This window comes from Equus quagga, chromosome 14 (assembly GCF_021613505.1).
Source record: "Equus quagga isolate Etosha38 chromosome 14, UCLA_HA_Equagga_1.0, whole genome shotgun sequence".
Classification (NCBI taxonomy): Eukaryota; Metazoa; Chordata; class Mammalia; order Perissodactyla; family Equidae; genus Equus; species Equus quagga.
The window spans coordinates 24,218,280-24,237,276 of NC_060280.1; the positions used below are offsets into that span (position 1 = coordinate 24,218,280).

The 18,997-nt window shown below is 40.8% G+C and overlaps 1 protein-coding gene across 1 annotated transcript in view; it reads right to left on the reverse strand.

The window, feature by feature from the left end:
* Positions 1-2,267: 2,267 nt before the first annotated feature.
* LOC124225223 (tripartite motif-containing protein 34-like) overlaps positions 2,268-18,997 on the reverse strand; it is a 56,289-nt gene continuing 39,559 nt past the window's right edge. The window contains exons 7-14 of the mRNA XM_046637732.1: positions 16,777-16,802; positions 11,255-11,727; positions 10,512-10,607; positions 9,666-9,896; positions 7,421-7,443; positions 6,117-6,217; positions 5,787-5,813; positions 2,268-5,394 (exon numbers count right to left, since the gene is read on the reverse strand). Coding sequence (XP_046493688.1) covers positions 4,829-5,394; positions 5,787-5,813; positions 6,117-6,217; positions 7,421-7,443; positions 9,666-9,896; positions 10,512-10,607; positions 11,255-11,727; positions 16,777-16,802 — 1,543 coding nt within the window. The 3' untranslated portion in view covers positions 2,268-4,828. The remainder of the gene's footprint in view (positions 5,395-5,786; positions 5,814-6,116; positions 6,218-7,420; positions 7,444-9,665; positions 9,897-10,511; positions 10,608-11,254; positions 11,728-16,776; positions 16,803-18,997) is intronic.

Genomic DNA, 18,997 nt, shown 5'->3' on the forward strand with positions numbered 1-18,997 from the left:
AAGAAACACATCAACACACACCATTCATAGTCATAGTTGAACTATATTTCCCAAAATATAAGGCAAGAAAAACAATAAAAGCATAACTATCAGAATAGAAGAAATAAAAGTCTCCAGATGACTTTGCAGATGACACAACAGTTAAAGTAGAAAATCAAAATAAATCTAGAGCAACCTACTAGAATTAGTAACTGAATTAAGCAAGGTTATAGAACTCAAGGCCCATATTGGAAACCAAATATATTTTATAATCTAGCAGTGAATAATTTGAAAATTAAACTTAAACTTCCCTTTATAATAATGTCCTAAAATAAACCACCTGAGGAGATGAACAATGCCTCATTTGCCACCCTGAGTGATTATACATGTCACCTATATGGGAGGGTTCATAGCACTGGGAGGCATGGTAGAGTGGCTATAGATATGAGATAAAAAGCAGATCTGGGATTGGAGAATATGGAGAGATTAACAGTCAGAATCAATAGATCCCTCATCACCATCCTTGGACAAACTGGGTGGTTATTAGAATCCCATATCATTGAGCACAGATCATGTGTCTCTATTCCATCAAGGATCTCAGGTCATCAGGGTTTAGAAACATCTGGTCACCAACTAGTGATGGCTGTAGATACCACTGCCTACTCATTATTCATGATGAACCTGCAGGATGAAGCCTGCTTACTCCCTGAGATTCCGTGAACCCTCTCCCCTAAATTTCCATTGTGGATACCTATCTCCCAAAGTCATGGCCCAGTACAATCCTAAGGTCCCAGAAGTACAAGATGGAGCAATTGCTACTCAGAGAACTTGGATCATGAGAGAACCCACACTTGATGCCAAGTGAACTTTTTATACTGAGTCCAGAATTCCTTCTCAGGACATTTCTGAGGAAAAGCTACCTACTTCCTACTCTTGTGAGGAAAGAGCTTCATTTGGGGTTAGGAGATGCTGTTAAAAAAAGGATGTCTTGGGGCCGGCCTGGTGGTGCAGCGGTTAAGTTTGCACGTTCTGCTTTGGTGGCCCAGGGTTCATAGGTTGGGATCCCAGATGAGGACATGGCACTGCTTGGCAAGCCATGCTGTGGTAGGTGTCCCACATATAAAGTGGAGGAAGACTGGCACGGATGTTCACTCAGGGCCGGTCTTACTCAGCAAAAAGAAGAGGATTGGCAGCAGATGTTAGCTGAGTTTGAGGGGTACATGTGTGTGTGTGGAGAGAGAGTGGCTGTATCTAACCTGGAATGGAGAACTGAAGAATTTCTGTGAAACAGGGACCAGAGCAGACACTGTTTGGCCAAGTAGCCTGTTATTTCTATTTCTCTCAGCTGTTAGCTCAGATGTTAGCTCAGGGCTACTCTTACTCAAAAAAAAAAAAAAAAAAAAAAGCATGCCTTGAAGTTTTCCCCTGTGTTTGCTAACTCAGGTACTTTTCTCTTTAACTCGTTTCACATCTTGAACTGGTTTCCTTAATGAGTTGTGGCTTCAGCCATTGTAGCAATAGGGTGATGAGAAGGCAGAAATAAAAGAGAATATAGATAAGAATTGATTTCCTCCAATGTCCATGAATGAGAGTTTGAGGGGTACATGTGTGTGTGTGGAGAGAGAGTGGCTGTATCTAACCTGGAATGGAGAACTGAAGAATTTCTGTGAAACAGGGACCACAGCAGACACTGTTTGGCCAAGTAGCCTGTTATTTATATTTCTCTCAGCTCATAAGTAGATTGGGAAAGAGTTGGAAATAAAAATGATAATGACATTGGGACAACACTACGTGCTGCAGGAACCCTCAGTGCTGCAGCATCTGCCCTGCTGTCTCACTGCAGGAGGAGAACGGGCTTAGTAATTCATTCCCGAGGACTGCTGTAGCCTTTCAGCTCACTGGAAATGGTGAGGCTGACCAGAAAAGGAAACATGGAGCTACACCATTGTTGAGGGAGCCCACGACCAAAGTCCTAACCTTTCCTCTATCACTGTAGTCATAAAGGGAACCAGCAACCTGAAGAATGGAGATGGGTCTGGGCAAACAGAGAAAACATTTTCCATTGAGAGAGAATTACTGTGGAAATAGAAAAGAATGGCAAATCAACTTATGCCTAGCATATATATTTAGATTAAAGAGACTGTTCCGGTATTTAAAATAAAAACAGACGAAGTAGCTTTGAAGAAGGTAAAATTTTATTTTACAATGAAGAAATATTTATTATGTGCACAATACAGTATTGTTAAATACAGTCATGCACTGCATAATGATGTTTCAGTCAAGGATGGACCGCATATACAACAGTGGTCCCTTAAGATTAGTATCATATAGCGTAGGTGTGTAGTAGGCTATACCATCTAGGGTTGTGCAAGTACACTCTGTGATATTCACACAAAGATGAAATCGCTTCACAACCCATTTCTCAGAACATATCCCTGTCCTTAAGCAAGGCATGTCTGTATAGGCAGAATGTTGTACAGTAGATCTCGAGAACTTACTAAAATTGCATAACTGAAACTTTACATTTATTGAATAGCAACACCTTAAAAATTTGTTGAGAGGTTAGATCTCATGTTAAATGTCCTTACCACAATTAAAAAAAGACTGATTGATATCAGACTATTATATAACAAAGTCAAAAACAATGTGTAGAGGAAAAACATATTTTGCACTCAGATACCTATCTGTAAGTTGAAATAAAGATAGTTGATTTAAAAAAAGAAATATGTATTACGCAAAAAGATGAAATTAAGAAATGATTTGTGATTCTTTAATCAAGTTTTTCTGTATCAAAGCAAAGCAAAGGTACTAATATGTAAAGTAGACTAATAGTCATTCTTAACATTAATTATTTCAGAAAACAGAGAAAGTTCAACACCAATCTGGATTAGCACTTACGTGCTAGGAAATGAGGAAGACACACAAACATTTTATTATTTATTTCCCACAATAAGTCTTAGTATATTTATTTCTGATGATGAACTCAATCCAATTAAATTAAATTTAGTAAAGGTCAGTAATTAGCAACATCACTGTGATAATGAAATTCTATCTGATTTCAATGTCCAGGCTATCAAACGTCCACAGTGTTTACCCTCTACATCATGTCACCTGCAAGAGCATCCTGGTCATGAAGTAGCTCAACTTAGTTTTAGCCATTACCATGACCTTCTCCTGCTTCATTAATGGCTACATGGATTGAGCATATCAACGTCTATCTTGTGGCGCCCAAGATTTTCCCATGATGCTCCCAGCTCCTTCTGCAGGTCAGCATCCCATGGGTTCTCCTTCCTACCCCACACCAAGGGAATTTAGCTGCTACCTTTTCTTTGGGTGTGTACTGCAGAGAGGGCACCTGCGTTGGAGAAACCCAGACCTAGTTTTAATCCTACCTCCTCCACTCATCAGCCGGGGACATTCGGGAATATCTCATAACTTTATATATTCTTTTAACTACCTGATAGGAATGCCTTCTTCATATGATATGTTTGAAGAATAACTGACATAAAAATCCCCTACATATATGTATTTATACACATAATTATATATATGTGTGTGTGTTTATACATATGCATGCTTAAGCATGACTGTGTATTGATATACCATTTCCAGACCAAGTTATTTCTTTTTCATTCCACTGGGACAAATTATCACCCCTCTATATCTTGATGTAGACTCTAGGCAGTAGCCCATCCTAGTTTATAAGACACAGTCCTCTAAGAAAGTTTGTACCTTTATTATCCTGGGTAAGTCTATTCCTCATCCTGAATTTGAAACTGAGTAAAAAAGCAAAGCAAAGCAAAGTGGGTAAGACTTTATATATGGTGTATACTCAATCATTTTACCACAAGGAAAAGGCCTGAATACTGAAAGCCTGTCCCTTATAAGAATAGCTGTGCCTAGAGGTGGCTTCCTCTGCTGGAAAGATTTTGGAAACTCATACTTTTGCAGTTTTCTGACCCATTCCCAATAAAAGGCCTTAAGCTTTAGTATAAAAAGTTCTATAGAATAAGACTGGAACAGGAGTGGCCTTAACAGTGGCGTTTGGGAACTTGAAAAATGAGACCAGTAGAATCAATTATTTTTCCTCTGAAGGACACAGGACCTTGTACAGCTATTGCACAGGACATTGATACAGCTTATACTTTTCAGTAATCATGAGAGAAAATATTTATTATATTGTATAGGACACTTACGTCGTTGTTTTATGTTCAGTAACACTTAGTTCTACACAACAATCTAACAGGTACAGTTTTAAATCTTAATTTGTATTTTAGAAAAAGAAACCCAGAATTTATTTATCATTACATATCTTATAAAAGAAGAGACAGGATTTGAAGATAAACACTCTGTATATAAAATCTTCACTCTGGGTATATGCATGGCTTATGTTTTCCTTTCCTTGATCCTCTGATGAACCTGGTGTATTCTGGGCAACAAAGGAACATACACGCGAAGACACCTTACTTGTGGGTGGTGGGTGGAGGGTGATTACGGACTGTCCCAGATAACATGCATGGTGGCAGACAGGCTTTGCTATGTCTCTTCAGATCAAAGATAGAGGAAAATATGGAGATATGGGAGAGCAACCATGTTATATCAAGACTGCACTGCCTTTAGGAGGGATTAGACATCTTTCTTTGAGAATACAAAAAAAGGTAAATGGCAAATAAGCATTTCTCCTAACTTAAAGCAAATACAGCGTGCATCCCAAAGATCAGTAAAATTTTTAAAGTGAAAAAGGAGACAACAAGGAAGAGATGATGTGAATGGTGCAGATGAGCTCAGGGATAGAGATGAAACCCAGAACAAGGGGCACTACAAGAAGTGGGTGAGGGAAACAGAACGTTCACGAGCTCGGTGGGCACAGTGTCATGGGAGCTGGACAGTTCCAAGGATTGAAATACGGATAAGCAGTCCGGGAAAAGCGACATTTAGAGAACTTGTAGATGAGTGACCCATGGTTTGTGACATTGAAAAATGAGACAGTGCTTGCTTCACAGTCAAGGAAAACCCCAACATGATGGGGAGGAACAGTCACAGAAAGAGTTAAGACATGGGGATCAGAGGTGGAAGAGTCCTCAAAGGCATTGTACTCTGATTCTTTCTGTAACCCTATAACCCAGTAGCCATACTGAGGTCTGTATCTGGAGTAAACATTTGGATGATTTGTGCCTCGCCTAACATCATACTTTATATTATGGGAACGTGTTCTACAGTATACCCCCAGGATCCAGGCATTTTTCTTGGACACATCTATTTCCCAGTAATGTTTCCCTGAAGAGAAATATGGGGAGCCCAAGATACCATAATTATAATACTCAACAGGCCAAATTGGCACAGACGTCACTTGCCTCTGATCTTCTGAAAGTATAAGATTCAAATTTAGGTTGACTGGATTCAGTGTGATATCCACTGCAGAAAAAAAAATTATAAAATCAGATGACAAATATGCAGTAGGTGTATCTGGTGACATTGTGAGGAGGAAATTTGGGAAGTGATTACAAAAAACATGTATTGATGGATTGAAGAAGAGGGAAAAACACTGGAGAAATGTATTATACATATATATTTTTATATATACATATGTGTGTATATACACACATATATGTATGTATGTACACATATGTATATACATATATGCATGTAATGTATATATAATATATATATGTACACACACACAAATATATATGGAGGTAATGAGATGAGAACACATGGGACTAATATTATGGGATCTAACTGAGACCACAAACTTCTGAAAAGGGATCAGAACACAGTGATTCGAAGACCCAATAACTTCTTCTTACCCCAGTAGCACTGGACATGTGTTAGCTCTGAAATGATAAAACATTCAATGATGTTGATTAGAAGCAAGTGATTAAGCACTGATACCTATCTCTTCTCCAGAGTAAAGGCAGGGGAGGGGAGTACTGTGAGGCTACGAACTGATGAATGAGAGGATAAACCAGATACATAGCCATACTTTCTTAGTACAAGCCTATCTTCTTCAATAATATCCCTTCTTCTCTGAATACCATCCTCCTTTCTATCCTCTCTTTGAAACTATACCAGCTCTCCAATTTATTCCCTAAAACCACAAGAATCCTCACCCATGATCCTGCCCTTGCTCTCCTCACCTCTAAACATGTGCAGCATTCCACTCAGATCTGGAGCACGGAATACACTCTTCAGTGTCTTGGAAATCGTTTTTGGCTTCTTCAGCTTCCAGATCTCACTCCTAGGAAGTACAAAAAATGTTAACCCTGCATCTCTTACCTTCTGTCCCTCCAATACCACTGCCTTCCTCTCCTTCCATGCCATTTATGTACTTGAACTCTCTTCCCTGAGAAGCCTGAGGAGGGGAGAAGGGAGAGTGCTGACACTGGAGCCAGAAGAAATGTGCTCAGTCTACCTTCCTCTGTGTGACCTTGGGAAGGTCTTCACCTTAAAGAAACAGTTTCCTCTTCTAAAAATGGAGTAATTAATCCTTCCCTTGATATCTCAAAGAAATAATACAAAATTAGATGAAAGAATGCATAAGAAAAGACTTTGCTACCTCTAAAAAAGGTATGTAATATTTGGAAAAGCCATCATAGTGGATCTCCCGGGGAGGGGCCATAGTCACGTGTTCCCAGGCAGATCAATAGTGAGGCTACAGATCCTGCCTATGATGTGGGTCTCTTTTTGGAGAGCCTGTGATCTTGTGTCCTAGTCAAATCCTGAACTCCAGTGGTGTGGCCTACAAACAACATTTGAGATCCCCAGTGTTCTGGAAAAGAGTTAAAATCACTTGGCAAAGGAGGAGATATGACCACCCAACTAAAAATGTTTAGATTTTCACGTGTTTGTGAGGAACTTGATGCTGCCAGATGGTTTGGCAACTTTAGACACACGGCCTACGCTTTCCCATATAAGCTTCTAAGGTGTGTGAACAAGAAGAGATTAATTATTGGCACTAGAGTCAAAGCTACTAACCCTGAGGTTCAGAGAACCTTGTAGAATGACCTTGTCTCTTCCATTTCCATGTAAGCAAAGAAAATATAAAATAGTTGCCACCATAGCCTATTTAGGGCTTGATGAAGCCCTCCATGTAATAAGATAAGTACTTATGAAATACAGGAACCCAGAGCAAGGACAATTGGTGAGTAAAATGAGTGAAGTCACAGGAGTCTGAAAATGAAATTCCTGATCCCCATTATCCACACTGGGCCCATAACTCTGAGAGCTCCAACCACCAAATTCACTACCATAGAATCTGGTCCAATCTCAAAAGACATGGAACACTTAAATCCTCCTCTATGACTAGCAATTTAAAATAACACTACATCCAAATTTCCCTGCTTTGGGAGATTCTTCATTCTGGTTGACTACCAGATAACTCTCATGGCTACAAACCTTTCTTGACAGCACAAAAGCACCACTCTTGGTAACCCATACGCACCATTTCATGATTCCACTCATGTCCTAGGAAGAAGAGAGAAAACATGAGCAAAGGAGTATAAGGATTAGAGGAGGCTTGATGAAAGAAAGAATAGAAAAACAATGGAGAAAATCAGAGAAATCAAAAGTGAACAATTTGAAAATATCAACAAAACTGACAAAACTTTAGTTAGACATACCAGGAAAAAAAGAGAGAGGAGGCACATTACTAAAATCAGGAATGACAGAGAAGACGTTATCACTGACTTTCACAAAGATTAAAACATTACAAAGTCTATGAACAATTGTATGCCAACAAAGCAGATAATCTAGATAAAATGGACAAATTGTTAGAAACACAGGAACTACCAATACTGATTGAAGAACTAGAGGGCCCAGCCTGGTGGCGCAGTGGTTAAGTGTGCTCGTTCTGCTTCAGTGGTCTGGGATTCGTCAGTTCGGATCCCCGGGTGTGGACATTGCACCGCTTGGCAAGCCATGCTGTAGTAGGTGTCCAACATATAAAGTAGAGGAAGATGGGCAAGGATGTTAGCTCAGGGCCAGTCTTCCTCAGCAAAAAGAGGAGGATTGACAGCAGATGTTAGCTCAGGGATGATCTTCCTCAAAAAAAAAAAAAAATCTAAAAAAACAAAAAGAAGAACTAGAAAATCTGAATAGACCTAAAGCATATAGTGATTGGACTGGAAATCAAAAACTCCCTGCAGAGAAAAGTCCAGGCCCAGATGGTTTCACTGGTGAATTCTTCAAAAGGTTCAAAGAAGAAATAACACAAATAGTTCACAAATTCTTCCAAAAAACAGAAAAGGAGGGAACACATCCCAATTTGTTCTATGAGGCCAGTACTATTCTGGTTCTAAAACCAGACGGAGACACCACATTTAAGTAAACTACAGACCGTGATCCCTCATGAATACAAACATAAATTTCATCAACAAAACACTAGAAAATTGAAGCCAACAAAGTATAAAAGATTATACACCATGGTCAAGTGGAATTTATCACAGAAATGCAAGGTTGGTTTAACATAAGAAAAACAGTCAATATACTATATCATATTAATAGAATAAAAGATAAAAATCACATGATGATTCCAATAGAGACAGAAAAAAATCATTTGACAAAATTCAACATCCCTTCATGATAAAAACAAAAAAGGAAAAATAACAACAAACTTGGAACAGAGAGAAGCTTCCTCGGCCTGATAAAAGGCATCTATGGAAAACCTCTAGCTAACATCATACTTAATGGTGAAAAAACTGAAGGCTTTTTCCATAGCCCTAAGATCAGGAACAAGACAAGAATGTCTGTTCTCACTACTTCTATTCAAAATAGAATTAGAGGTTCTTGTCAGGGCAGTTAGGTAAGGAAAATAAATACAAGCATCTCTATTGGAAAGAAAAACTATCTCTATTTGCCGAATATATGATCTTATATAGAGAAAAGATCTGCTCTATACACTGCCTATAGGTGACCGCTTCCATTTTTTAAATTTTACCTCACATGCAGGCAGTGCTGATTCCAGACTTCACATAATCTAATTATTGTCTATTGTCTGCATTTATGCATCCAGGATGATACATTACACAAAGAAGAGGAAACAGGTACCAGCAACTCAGAATATGTAAATACAAACTACTATTTACCAACCACATTGTTCCCTCCCCTATGCCCACTTGCCACGAATGGTACTGATATTCACTCAGTCCCTGTTCTAAACACTCAAACCTCTTACCAAGCTAGTCCATTCTACATCCTTAACTTCCTTTGGCCTAGTGCATTTTCACATCATCACCACCATGGATTTACTTGTGTTGAAAAATACTTACCAATATATTTGGCCTTACTCTTAAACGTCACCAACTAGGTTTACAACCAAAGGAATATTTTTGCTCTCCATATTATTATAGTTTGGTTGTACATGACAAAGAAGCCAATTAAAATTGCCTTAACTAAAAAAGAGGATTGTGGCCAGAGAAATATTACTTTAGTCAAAAATGGACTGGAAGCTCAAATCCTGTCACCGATCTGGCCTTTCCGTGTTTCAATTCTCTTTTCTTCCTTATCTGTTGACTTTATTCTCAGAGCTTAATTGATAGAAACTTGAATCTCCTGGCAAATAAGGCAAATAAGGGCTCTACAGGGCCAAAGGAACCTCTTAGTCTCAACACCAGGATTAAAGCTCGAGGATACAGAAGAGAAAATAACTTAGATTGTGTTTCAAGAACCTCAGATTGGGCGGTTCTTACCTGCAGCAGCTGCGTAGTTGACCATTCACTGCGACGCTCCAGATCTGAGATGAGCTCTTTCACCAACTGGTTCTGCTGAACCAGCTCATCCTCAGCCTCGGCCAAGGTATCCAGTGTCTTCTTCTCCTCTTCCTCCAGTTTGTTCAGTTCTCTCTGCTCCTCACTGTCCAGGATGCTTCTAAGCTGATTAAATTCTGTTTGTATCCTTTGTTTCTCAGTCTGTATATGATACTGTGAGATTGGACAAGAGAAAGTCTATCAGCTTGAGAACCTACTGTGCAAGAGATTAGGAGCCAGGAACAGAAATATTTTTTCAAAGAGTTTTAACCGTGAGGGGAGTAGAGGCAGGGGGACAATTTTTGAAACAGCTGCTTTTCTCCTACTATTTGCCTTTCAGTATATTCCAAAACAGGCCTCACACTGTCTTATTTATGCCAACTCTGGGACAAAATATAAAACCTGAGTGAGATTTACATTGTAGACAGCTGTCCTGAACATTCATGCCTCCATGCATTACTACAATCCCAAGTTTGAACCTGGAGGAAAATCTTTGTCTTTTGCCTGGTGTCTTCACTGGAAGTACCAGAGCCTCACTGGAAAGAAGAAGAAAAGACAGAATTCTCCAGCTTTCCTCATCATAGAGTCTGTCTTTATGCTCAATTCCAAATATCTGTGTGTACTTGTAACAAAACCACTCTTCAGCCTTCACCCCCAACAGAGACAGGAGAGAGAAATCAAAGGGCTTCATTCAAGAGGACAAAGAACCAGGGGCTCCCTTGTGATTTGGACTGAAGGTCCTGCCAAGATTCCTGTCTCAGAAATCCCTCAGGAAGAGTCTCTTCCTACCTTCCAGGAAGTTCTCTTTTCTCTAACATCAGCTTCCAACTTCTCAGCTTCCTGCTGCTCCTTCCTCAGCCTCTCCAGAGCTGCCTGGAGCTTCTCCTATGAGAGAGAAATCACATCAGAGTCAAGCTATGGGCTTTCTCAGTACCTGGATAGACCATAAATGGGGAAGAAATCAGGCTGATCTCAGAAGAAACTAGTTGATAGAAATTGTGATTAGAATCTGATGGTTAGAATCTGTGACATGAGAGAAAATCTCAGGAGGTGAATGTGTTCTTTATTCCTGGGTGAAGTCATCATCCCCTCATCAAGATTAGCCTTATTCTCTATTTTCTTAGAGTAAGTATCAACTCTGCTGTAGCAAGGGAAGTGTTATCCTCTTACTGACATTCTTTCCACACCCAACCCACAATGTTGAACATCAACTATCCTGCTGAGAGCAGCAGTGGAAGCTAACCTTGCGAGAGGAATTCCCCATCCATACAACAAAAGAGAAAAAAGGAAAACCTCTCACCCTTGGCCAAGAGTCTAGGCTGTAAACTCTAGACTCATCTTTTGTGTAAATGAAAGGAATACCTAGAAGTGTCCTTCAGGCATTAGAAGCTGAGCCTAGGGTATGAGACATACATGGAGGGAGATTACAGGGCTCAGTACTATGGTGCCAAGGTGAGTAAAAAAGGATGAAAAGGTGAGATTTCCCACCAAGTATCATCTTCTGCTCTTTCTCCCTCCATCCTGGGCCCTACCTGACATTCCTTGACTGCCTCCTCCATGAGGGATGTGTGGTGACCTCGGTGTTCCTGAGACCGTTCACAAAGCCAACAAATGACCTTTCTATCCTCCTTACAGAAGAGCAGGAGTTTCTCTTCATGGCGCACACAGAGATTTCTCTTCTGCTCTTCCTCTGGGCTCAACTTGACCTCTCTGAGTCTCTCTACTATCTTGGCCAGATGCTGATTTGGCCATAGATTTCCAAGTGAGTATCTGATACCACACACAGGACAGCCGTTTTCCCCTCGTGGGCTGATTTCTGCTTCCTTGTTGTTGGCAGTGATACAGGTTTGGCAGAAGCTGTGGCCACAGCCTAGACTCAAGGATTCTGTCAAAAGCTCCAGGCAGACAGAGCAGGTCTCCTCTTCCTGTTTGTTCGTCAGGATTTTTAAAGCCATAGTAAGGCTCTCCAGGCTTCTTCTTGTCCTAATTCCTGAGGTTCTCCTTGCTTAAAGATTCCTGGATAGCTAGGTGGATTGAAAAGAGATCGTGTAAGAATGGCATGAATAAAAGGGCTCAAATTGCGCAGACATTAAGGACTGGCCAACACTGAAATGCTGAAGGACAAAAAAGAAGAAGAAGGAAACAAACCAGAAATGGAATTCAGTGGCCCGAGTAAGCCAGTAATGCCTCAGGCTTTTACATTTTCTCTTCTTTCAGCCTGGAATGGTCCTCCCCTTGATAATTGCATGACTTCATTTTACACTTCGTTCAGCTCTCTCCTTATATGTCCTCTCACCAGAAGGGCCTAATACAACTAATTTACCTACAGCACAACCACCAATACATCATTCAACATACATTTGCCATCTTTTTCTTATTATCACTATATAATAAATAATGTCTTTCTTTAATTATTCTACTCCTAAAATGTAACCCACACGTAGATCAGACACTTCATTTTGATTCACTGATGTGTCCCTAGTGCCCAGAACCCACAGGAACACAACGTTTGATGAATATATAAAGAATGTCTTCATTTCTCCATAGATGATTAGATTTTTTATTTAAATCAGCATTTCATCTTTTTTTCCCCCATTAACTAGCTGTTCTCTAATAGTGAACTTTGGGACCAAAGATATGGTTTCCAGGGAAGTATTTACCTCCTAATGTCCCATACAGGGTTTCCAATGCTCTCATGTTCACTCTCCAGGTACATCCACAGAAACAGCAAGGACCACAACAACGGAGCAATCTTATCACTAATAATTGTATAATCAGTTACAATTTATAAATCACTTTGACCTGTTTATTCCTCACACAAAAATCCTTGAGAAATAACGATTCCCTCAGATGTGTAAACAGAATCAAGTGACTTACAAAGAGTATTCAATCCAATAAACTGAATTGGGGTGAATAAAATGTCCTTAGGGTTCTCTTTCAGAGGTCTGGCAGTTGTGATCAACACTATCACACAGAGGTACATGTATTTGGGAAATCAAATAATTTCCCAAATAGGAGAATATGAAAAATATTCCCCTTGAATAAGCAACGATTGACTGAAAGGAGAATGATGAGAAGGGGACATAGAATGAGAAAGAGAAAAATATTTCAGGGAGAAGGAATCACACATATGAATGCCCTGTTAATGGAGAACACAGCATCTTCTACAAGCTTTAAAATGCCAGTATAGCTGGTGTGCAGAGAACTGCTAGGCCTCTGGCATTACATGAGCCTGCAGGGATCAAAGATGTGACCCTTCCTAAATGATCTAAAGGTGACAGTCAGTGTCTTTCCAAAGAGCTGGGTTCAGTGATGGGAGGTTGCAGAACCAGTTGATGGAAGAAATGGAGAGAAGCAGATGAGAGTGAGAAATAAGGTGAGATAAAAGGGACAGAATTAAAAATTCGATTGGACATGTCAGACAAAGGGTTATCATCTGGCTAAAGTTCTCTCTCCCTATAAGAAGGGTATTGGTACTACTTTCTCCTAGTACTTTTTTAATTTTATTTTTATTGTTTTTGCAAAAGCAGACCTCAGCTTCCACAAGGGGGTTGTGACTCTTGTGATGAAATATTTTTCTGTAAAGTCATGGCAGCTATGCTCATGGTTCTTACAAGGTAATCAATCTATTGGAGCAAGACTTACCTAAGCTATGTCAGCTTCCTACATATCCACCTGGTTTTGTTCTCTTACAAATGACTAAGGGGGGTAAAGTACCTCCTATACCACTGTATGTATTCTCACTGAGAGCTCACCTGAGGTAGCCATGTCAACATTCTCTGTCTTCTGACCTGTGAGCCCCTGCTAAACTAAGTGAACCTAGTTGGTTTATGTCCTGTTGTCATATGAGTGGGAATGGCAAACCAAACCTGAAATTATTGCTGGTGGTCAGTCAAAGGTCATGTCACAGAGTAGTAGCATGGTGATGCTGACTCTTAGAACCTAGATTCAATATGGACAAGGAAACATGAAGCAAAATTAAAAAAAGGAAGATCTCAGTAGGTATGAATGCCTTGATACTTGCTCTAATGGACTGAATTGTGTTCTCCACACAGAGATGTTCATCTGTGTGAATGCGACCTTATTTGGAAACAAGGTCTTCGCAGATGTAATCAAGTTAAGATGAGGTCATATTGGAATAGAATGGGCTATAAATCCAATGAACTGTGTCCTTATAAGAAAACGAGAGGGCACAGAGACACTTAGGAAAGAAGGTCATGTGACAATGGTGGCAGAGATTGGAGTAGTGCAGCAACAAGGAAAGGAACGTCAAAGATTGCTGGAAAACACCAGAAACTAAGAGAGAGACATGGAACAGATTCTCCCTTAGAACCTCCAGAAGAAACCAAATCTACCACGGCTTTGATTTTGGATTTCTTGCCTCTTGAACTGTGAAAGAATAGGTTCCTATTGTTTTAAGCTATCCAGTTTGTGGTAATTTGTTACAACAGTCCTAGGAAACTAATATAGTTAAAAAGATTTGATAGTAAAAGAAAAGATCTGAGGTATGTAACGAACTATCAATCTTCCCCTTGCTCTGAAAAGAAAGGGTGAGGGCATGATGAAAGCTGTATGGAGATGCATTTAGACCTAGAAATCCGCCCACGTCTCTAATCATCCATAAATTGAACCTGAGGAAGAATAAGCCTGAATGTGGGCTGGTGGGTGTAATCCAGCCAATGGTAGAGATACTGAAAATGGAGATACTGAGACCAGATGCTCTTAGCCCCTGGCTGTAGTGATAATTGGTTAGGTCAGGCTCTGAAGACTGGCAAGACCAGGGTTTACATAATATGATAATGTCCACCCCTGCTTATAACTGAAGCTATGGGCCAACCATGGGTATGAGATTCTCTGTTGTACTTCAGCTTGTTCAGTATCCAACACATGTTGTGATACACCAAGAGCCTACAGAGGAGAGAGGAGTGGAACATGCTTTCTACTGTGGGGCTGTGGACTTCATGTTCACAGTGGGGCTGCAAGAAGTTGATATCAAAGCAGCTTCCACCATAATGGCCACAGAAGGAGGAAGGTACAGAGTAGCCAGATTCCCCAGACATGGGGAGTGACCCCACCAATGTCCAAGAGGGACCCTAAAGCCCAGCGGCAGTCTGGGAGGTAGAGAAGGGAACACAAGTAGCATCTGCCTGATAGAACTCCCACGTCATTTGGCTGCCACAGTGTTAGACAATTATATCCTACACTTGAGTCTTCTCCCAACATCTGGACTCACAATATTGCAAACTCTATGCCTCTCTTCAGGTTAGAGAGTAAAATGAAGGTGTCTCCAGGGAGCAAAGTGCAGGGAAGGATGTCCCTTGAAGTTTTCAGACAACATCCTAGACACTTCTCTTGCTTCCTGAGTCAGGAACTGCAATTGGGGAAAATAGGACCTGTTTTTGGCATCCAGAGACCTGAGGAACTCAGAAACATTGCCTCTGCCACTCCCATCCCTCTATGCTCAGAGCTCCTGCTTCAGCCACCCCTAGAGTCCAGGGTTAAATATACTCCACACTGATGACCCTCTCCTCAAGATTTCTAGCAAAGCTTCTACCAGGTCACTGCAGATCCCCCACCCTAATTCAACTTTTAAAAAATGTTACCTCATAATATTAGTCACCTTCTTATATACTATATCCATTATTTATTGTTTACGATCTTGCCCCAGCTAGAATATAAGCTCCTACATGTATTTAACATTTATTGTATGTTGAATTGATAGTCATTGCATTTTTTCACACCAGCAGCTTGCTTTAGTTTCCATGATTTAAATTTTAAAATTAAGTAAATAAATCTACTTCATCCTATGTGTTGGGCCTTGTTCTTGACCCTGGGACGACAATCAATATCTGGCCAGAAATGGACCCTATCAAGAGTAAGGCACAGACTCACAGGGAGGCAGACACAGTGACTTCTGAAAAATGGGAGTATAGGACAGAGTGGGCATATATCAGAATGTATGCAACATCAATCAGTGTGCTAATTGCTTAAAAGTGAGCTTAAGATGAGACATAGTGTCAAGTGATGGAGCAAACTTCTTAGCAAGCCCACTGAATCTTTGGGCTTCTTCTCAGCGATAATTGACTCTTATTAAATAGCTCTGAAAAAAGAAAAAGAGTCAGAAATGGAGGTAACAATCAACACAAAGGCATATCTAAGAGGAAGAATGATGAAGGGAAAGCTCTAAGGCAGGGGAGGACACTAGTACCAAGGGGCTACTGGAGTAAGAGTAAGCAGGTCTATTTAGGGAAGTGCAAGTAGATTCCTGAGACTGGGGCTCAGAAGGACACAGGATAAAAGGCAGCCTCAGGGGCTGGCCCTATGGCCGAGTGGTTAAGTTCGCGTGCTCCGCTGCAGGCGGCCCAGTGTTTCGTTGGTTCGAATCCTGGGCACGGACATGGCACCGCTCATCTAACCACGCTGAGGCAGTGTCCCCCACATGCCACAACTAGAAGGAGCTACAACAAAGAATATACAACTATGTGCTGGGGGATTTTGGGGAGAAAAAGGAAAAAAATAAAATCTTTAAAAAAAAAAAAAGGCATCCTCAGAGGCAGGCAACAGTTAGATCATCTGCCCAGCTGTCTTCAGGCAGGCCAACAGCTGAGGATATGTCAGAAAGGCCACAGACAGCTCCTTGGTGGTTGCCGGGAGGGGAGTGATGGAATCAGCTTCAATATTACCTCTGCCATGCCCCCAATACTCCATTGTCTTTGATGCCCCATACTAGAAGCTTGGGCTTTCACATATTTGGAAAACAGAGACCTCTTTCACAAGGTTTTCTTCTGGGGAGGTGGAGGTGGACAGAAGAGAAGAGACTTTCTGTTCATCTCTTTAAAAGAAAGAGAGAGAGAGAGAGGATTTGGTTCAGCCTGGAGAAATAAGGTCCACTCCAGGAAACAAACAAGGCTCTACCTCCTCACACTCCATTCTTTCAAGGCCTACCCTCTCCAGACTCAAGACTGCCATCTGTCTGCACTGACAGCAAGAAACCTGCAAGCTGGCGTTTCTTCCCTTCAGAGCAAGTCTGAGCTACAAAGGAAACGCACCTAACCTCGCCTAGTAATTTCTTCCTGGAGTCTCCCATCCCTGCCTCCCACAGACTTCCCCACACACTGTCAGGCTCCAGCAGAGAAGCCTTGATTCCTGATTTAAGTGGTGAAAAAAACCAGGACAGGTATGGTCAGGATTTACTTACCAAACAGGGGCTCAGTCTGCTTGAAGTAGCTTCTCCCCAGGAGCTGGCTGAGAAGTGAAAGTGAAATTTGGGGGCTGGCAGGAAGAGGAACCCGGAAGGAGCTTCGGGGCCAAATAGGCAGCGGTCCTTGGGGCCACTGGAGAGAGAGCAATGCTTTAACCCAGTGGTTTTCATGGGGAGAAAGGAGGATTTGCCCTGAAGGGATATTTGGCAACGTCAGTGGATGAATTTGGCTGTCTAACTGGGGAGATGTTACTGCCATCTAGTGGCTAGAGGCCAGGGATATGGATAATCATTCTACAATGCAGGACAGCTCCCACAACAAAGAATTATCCAGTCCAAAATGGCATAGTGCTGAGGTTGAGAAACTGTTTTAACCCTTTCTGCTTCCTAGGCCAGCTAGACATGAAGTGTCTCCTACCACTTTCATGGTTGTGCACAGGCCCTCAATTCAGCCTCCTGATTTGAATCGTCCCTTCAGATCTGATGTTCCATTTGCTCCCCAAAAGCACTGCATCACCTCCTAGGAGATGGGAGTTGGGTGGGGGAGGGATGGAGACTACTGAGAAGAGTTGGCCACAAAGGACCTGGGGAACTTTTTGGAGTGTTTGAAATTTCCTAAATCTTCATTGTGTGGTAGTTACACAGGTGTAAAACTTTGTCAACATACGAAATTGCACACTCTTTTAGGGTACATATTGGTGCTCATAACGTGTATCTCAATAATGTTGATTGTAAAAGAAAATGAAGTTTTCAAACTGATTTTTATGTGAAGCTGAGGCCTCAAGTCATGAATTGGGACCTTTGGGCCCTGGACAGAAAGGGGTGCTTTGAAACTGAGGTAAGTTTGAAACCAACCTAATAGGGAGTAACCTTAAACAGGAGAGTCTCTGTCAGATTTCACCACTGTGGGGGATCAGAATTGGCCACTCCAAAATGTGTCTCTTTAGCTTGATTAGTTTTAAGAACGAAAGACTCTGAAAGAAACTTTGACCTTCCTCCTAACTGCCTAAAAGAATTTAAGATAAAAGGCCTGTCCCCAGGACAGGCTGTCACCATAGATAACTCTGGGTATCAACGCACTGTGAGGGCCATTGCTAAGCCCATTTTTATATACCAAACATTTGTTTTTCCATCCCCATGTGAGTTGCCTTCCTCCCCTTTGAAGTCCCAAACCACTACCCCCAACATCCTCCTTTGTCTTTAGGTGAAGATGATATTTAAGCTGCAGCTCAGCCATTCTGGAGAGTTACTCGGCTTTCTTGGGTTTCTCCCATGTATACATGTTATAAGGCTTTGTTTGATTTTCTCCTGTTATTCTGTCTCATGTCAATTTAATTTGTAGGCCAGCCAGAAGACCTGGAGTGGGTAGAGAATTTGTCTTCCTCCCCTACACTACTCTTCTTGGGCACAGGATGCTCCCAGTACATTTTGTCTCTGTGAAGAGCACCCTCTGTTTTTGTGAAGAAAATAAATTGATGGATTAATTTTTTGTGTCATATTCTTCAAGGAAATCCTGTATCCTGTGCCCTTGTAGAGCATGTTATACAACAAAAAGAGCCACCTTTGAAAATCACTTTCCAAGGTACAATTCTCCCTTCTGCCCTCCTCCATCATATGACCCATGGTTTGGGACGAAGCACAAGTCCCAAGCAGAAAGACAATTAAAACGTTGTTGAAATTTTAACAACTTTCCTGTAAAAACATCTGTATCCATCACATTTGGACATACGCTTTGGCTACTTCCAAGGAGTCAATTGTTACTTTTCCATTTAGGTTTTCTTCTCCTTAGTTCAATATTGTCAATTTATATCATTAGACAGACTTGTTAAATCATTAGTTTTGGTGTATATTACCATAGCATTGTCCATCAGTTCTGTATGTGTGACATCAAATTTTTCAGCACAAATTTTGTTCACTTGGGTTTTTTCCTCTATTTTTCATTTGCTTCATTTCTCTATGAATTCAATGGGCTTGTAACCATGCTATGACCTTGCCATTGTTTTATTATTTACTTAACAACCTTCTATCAACATATAATATGTTAAAAGCAGAAAAAATAGCCAGTTTTGGAAAC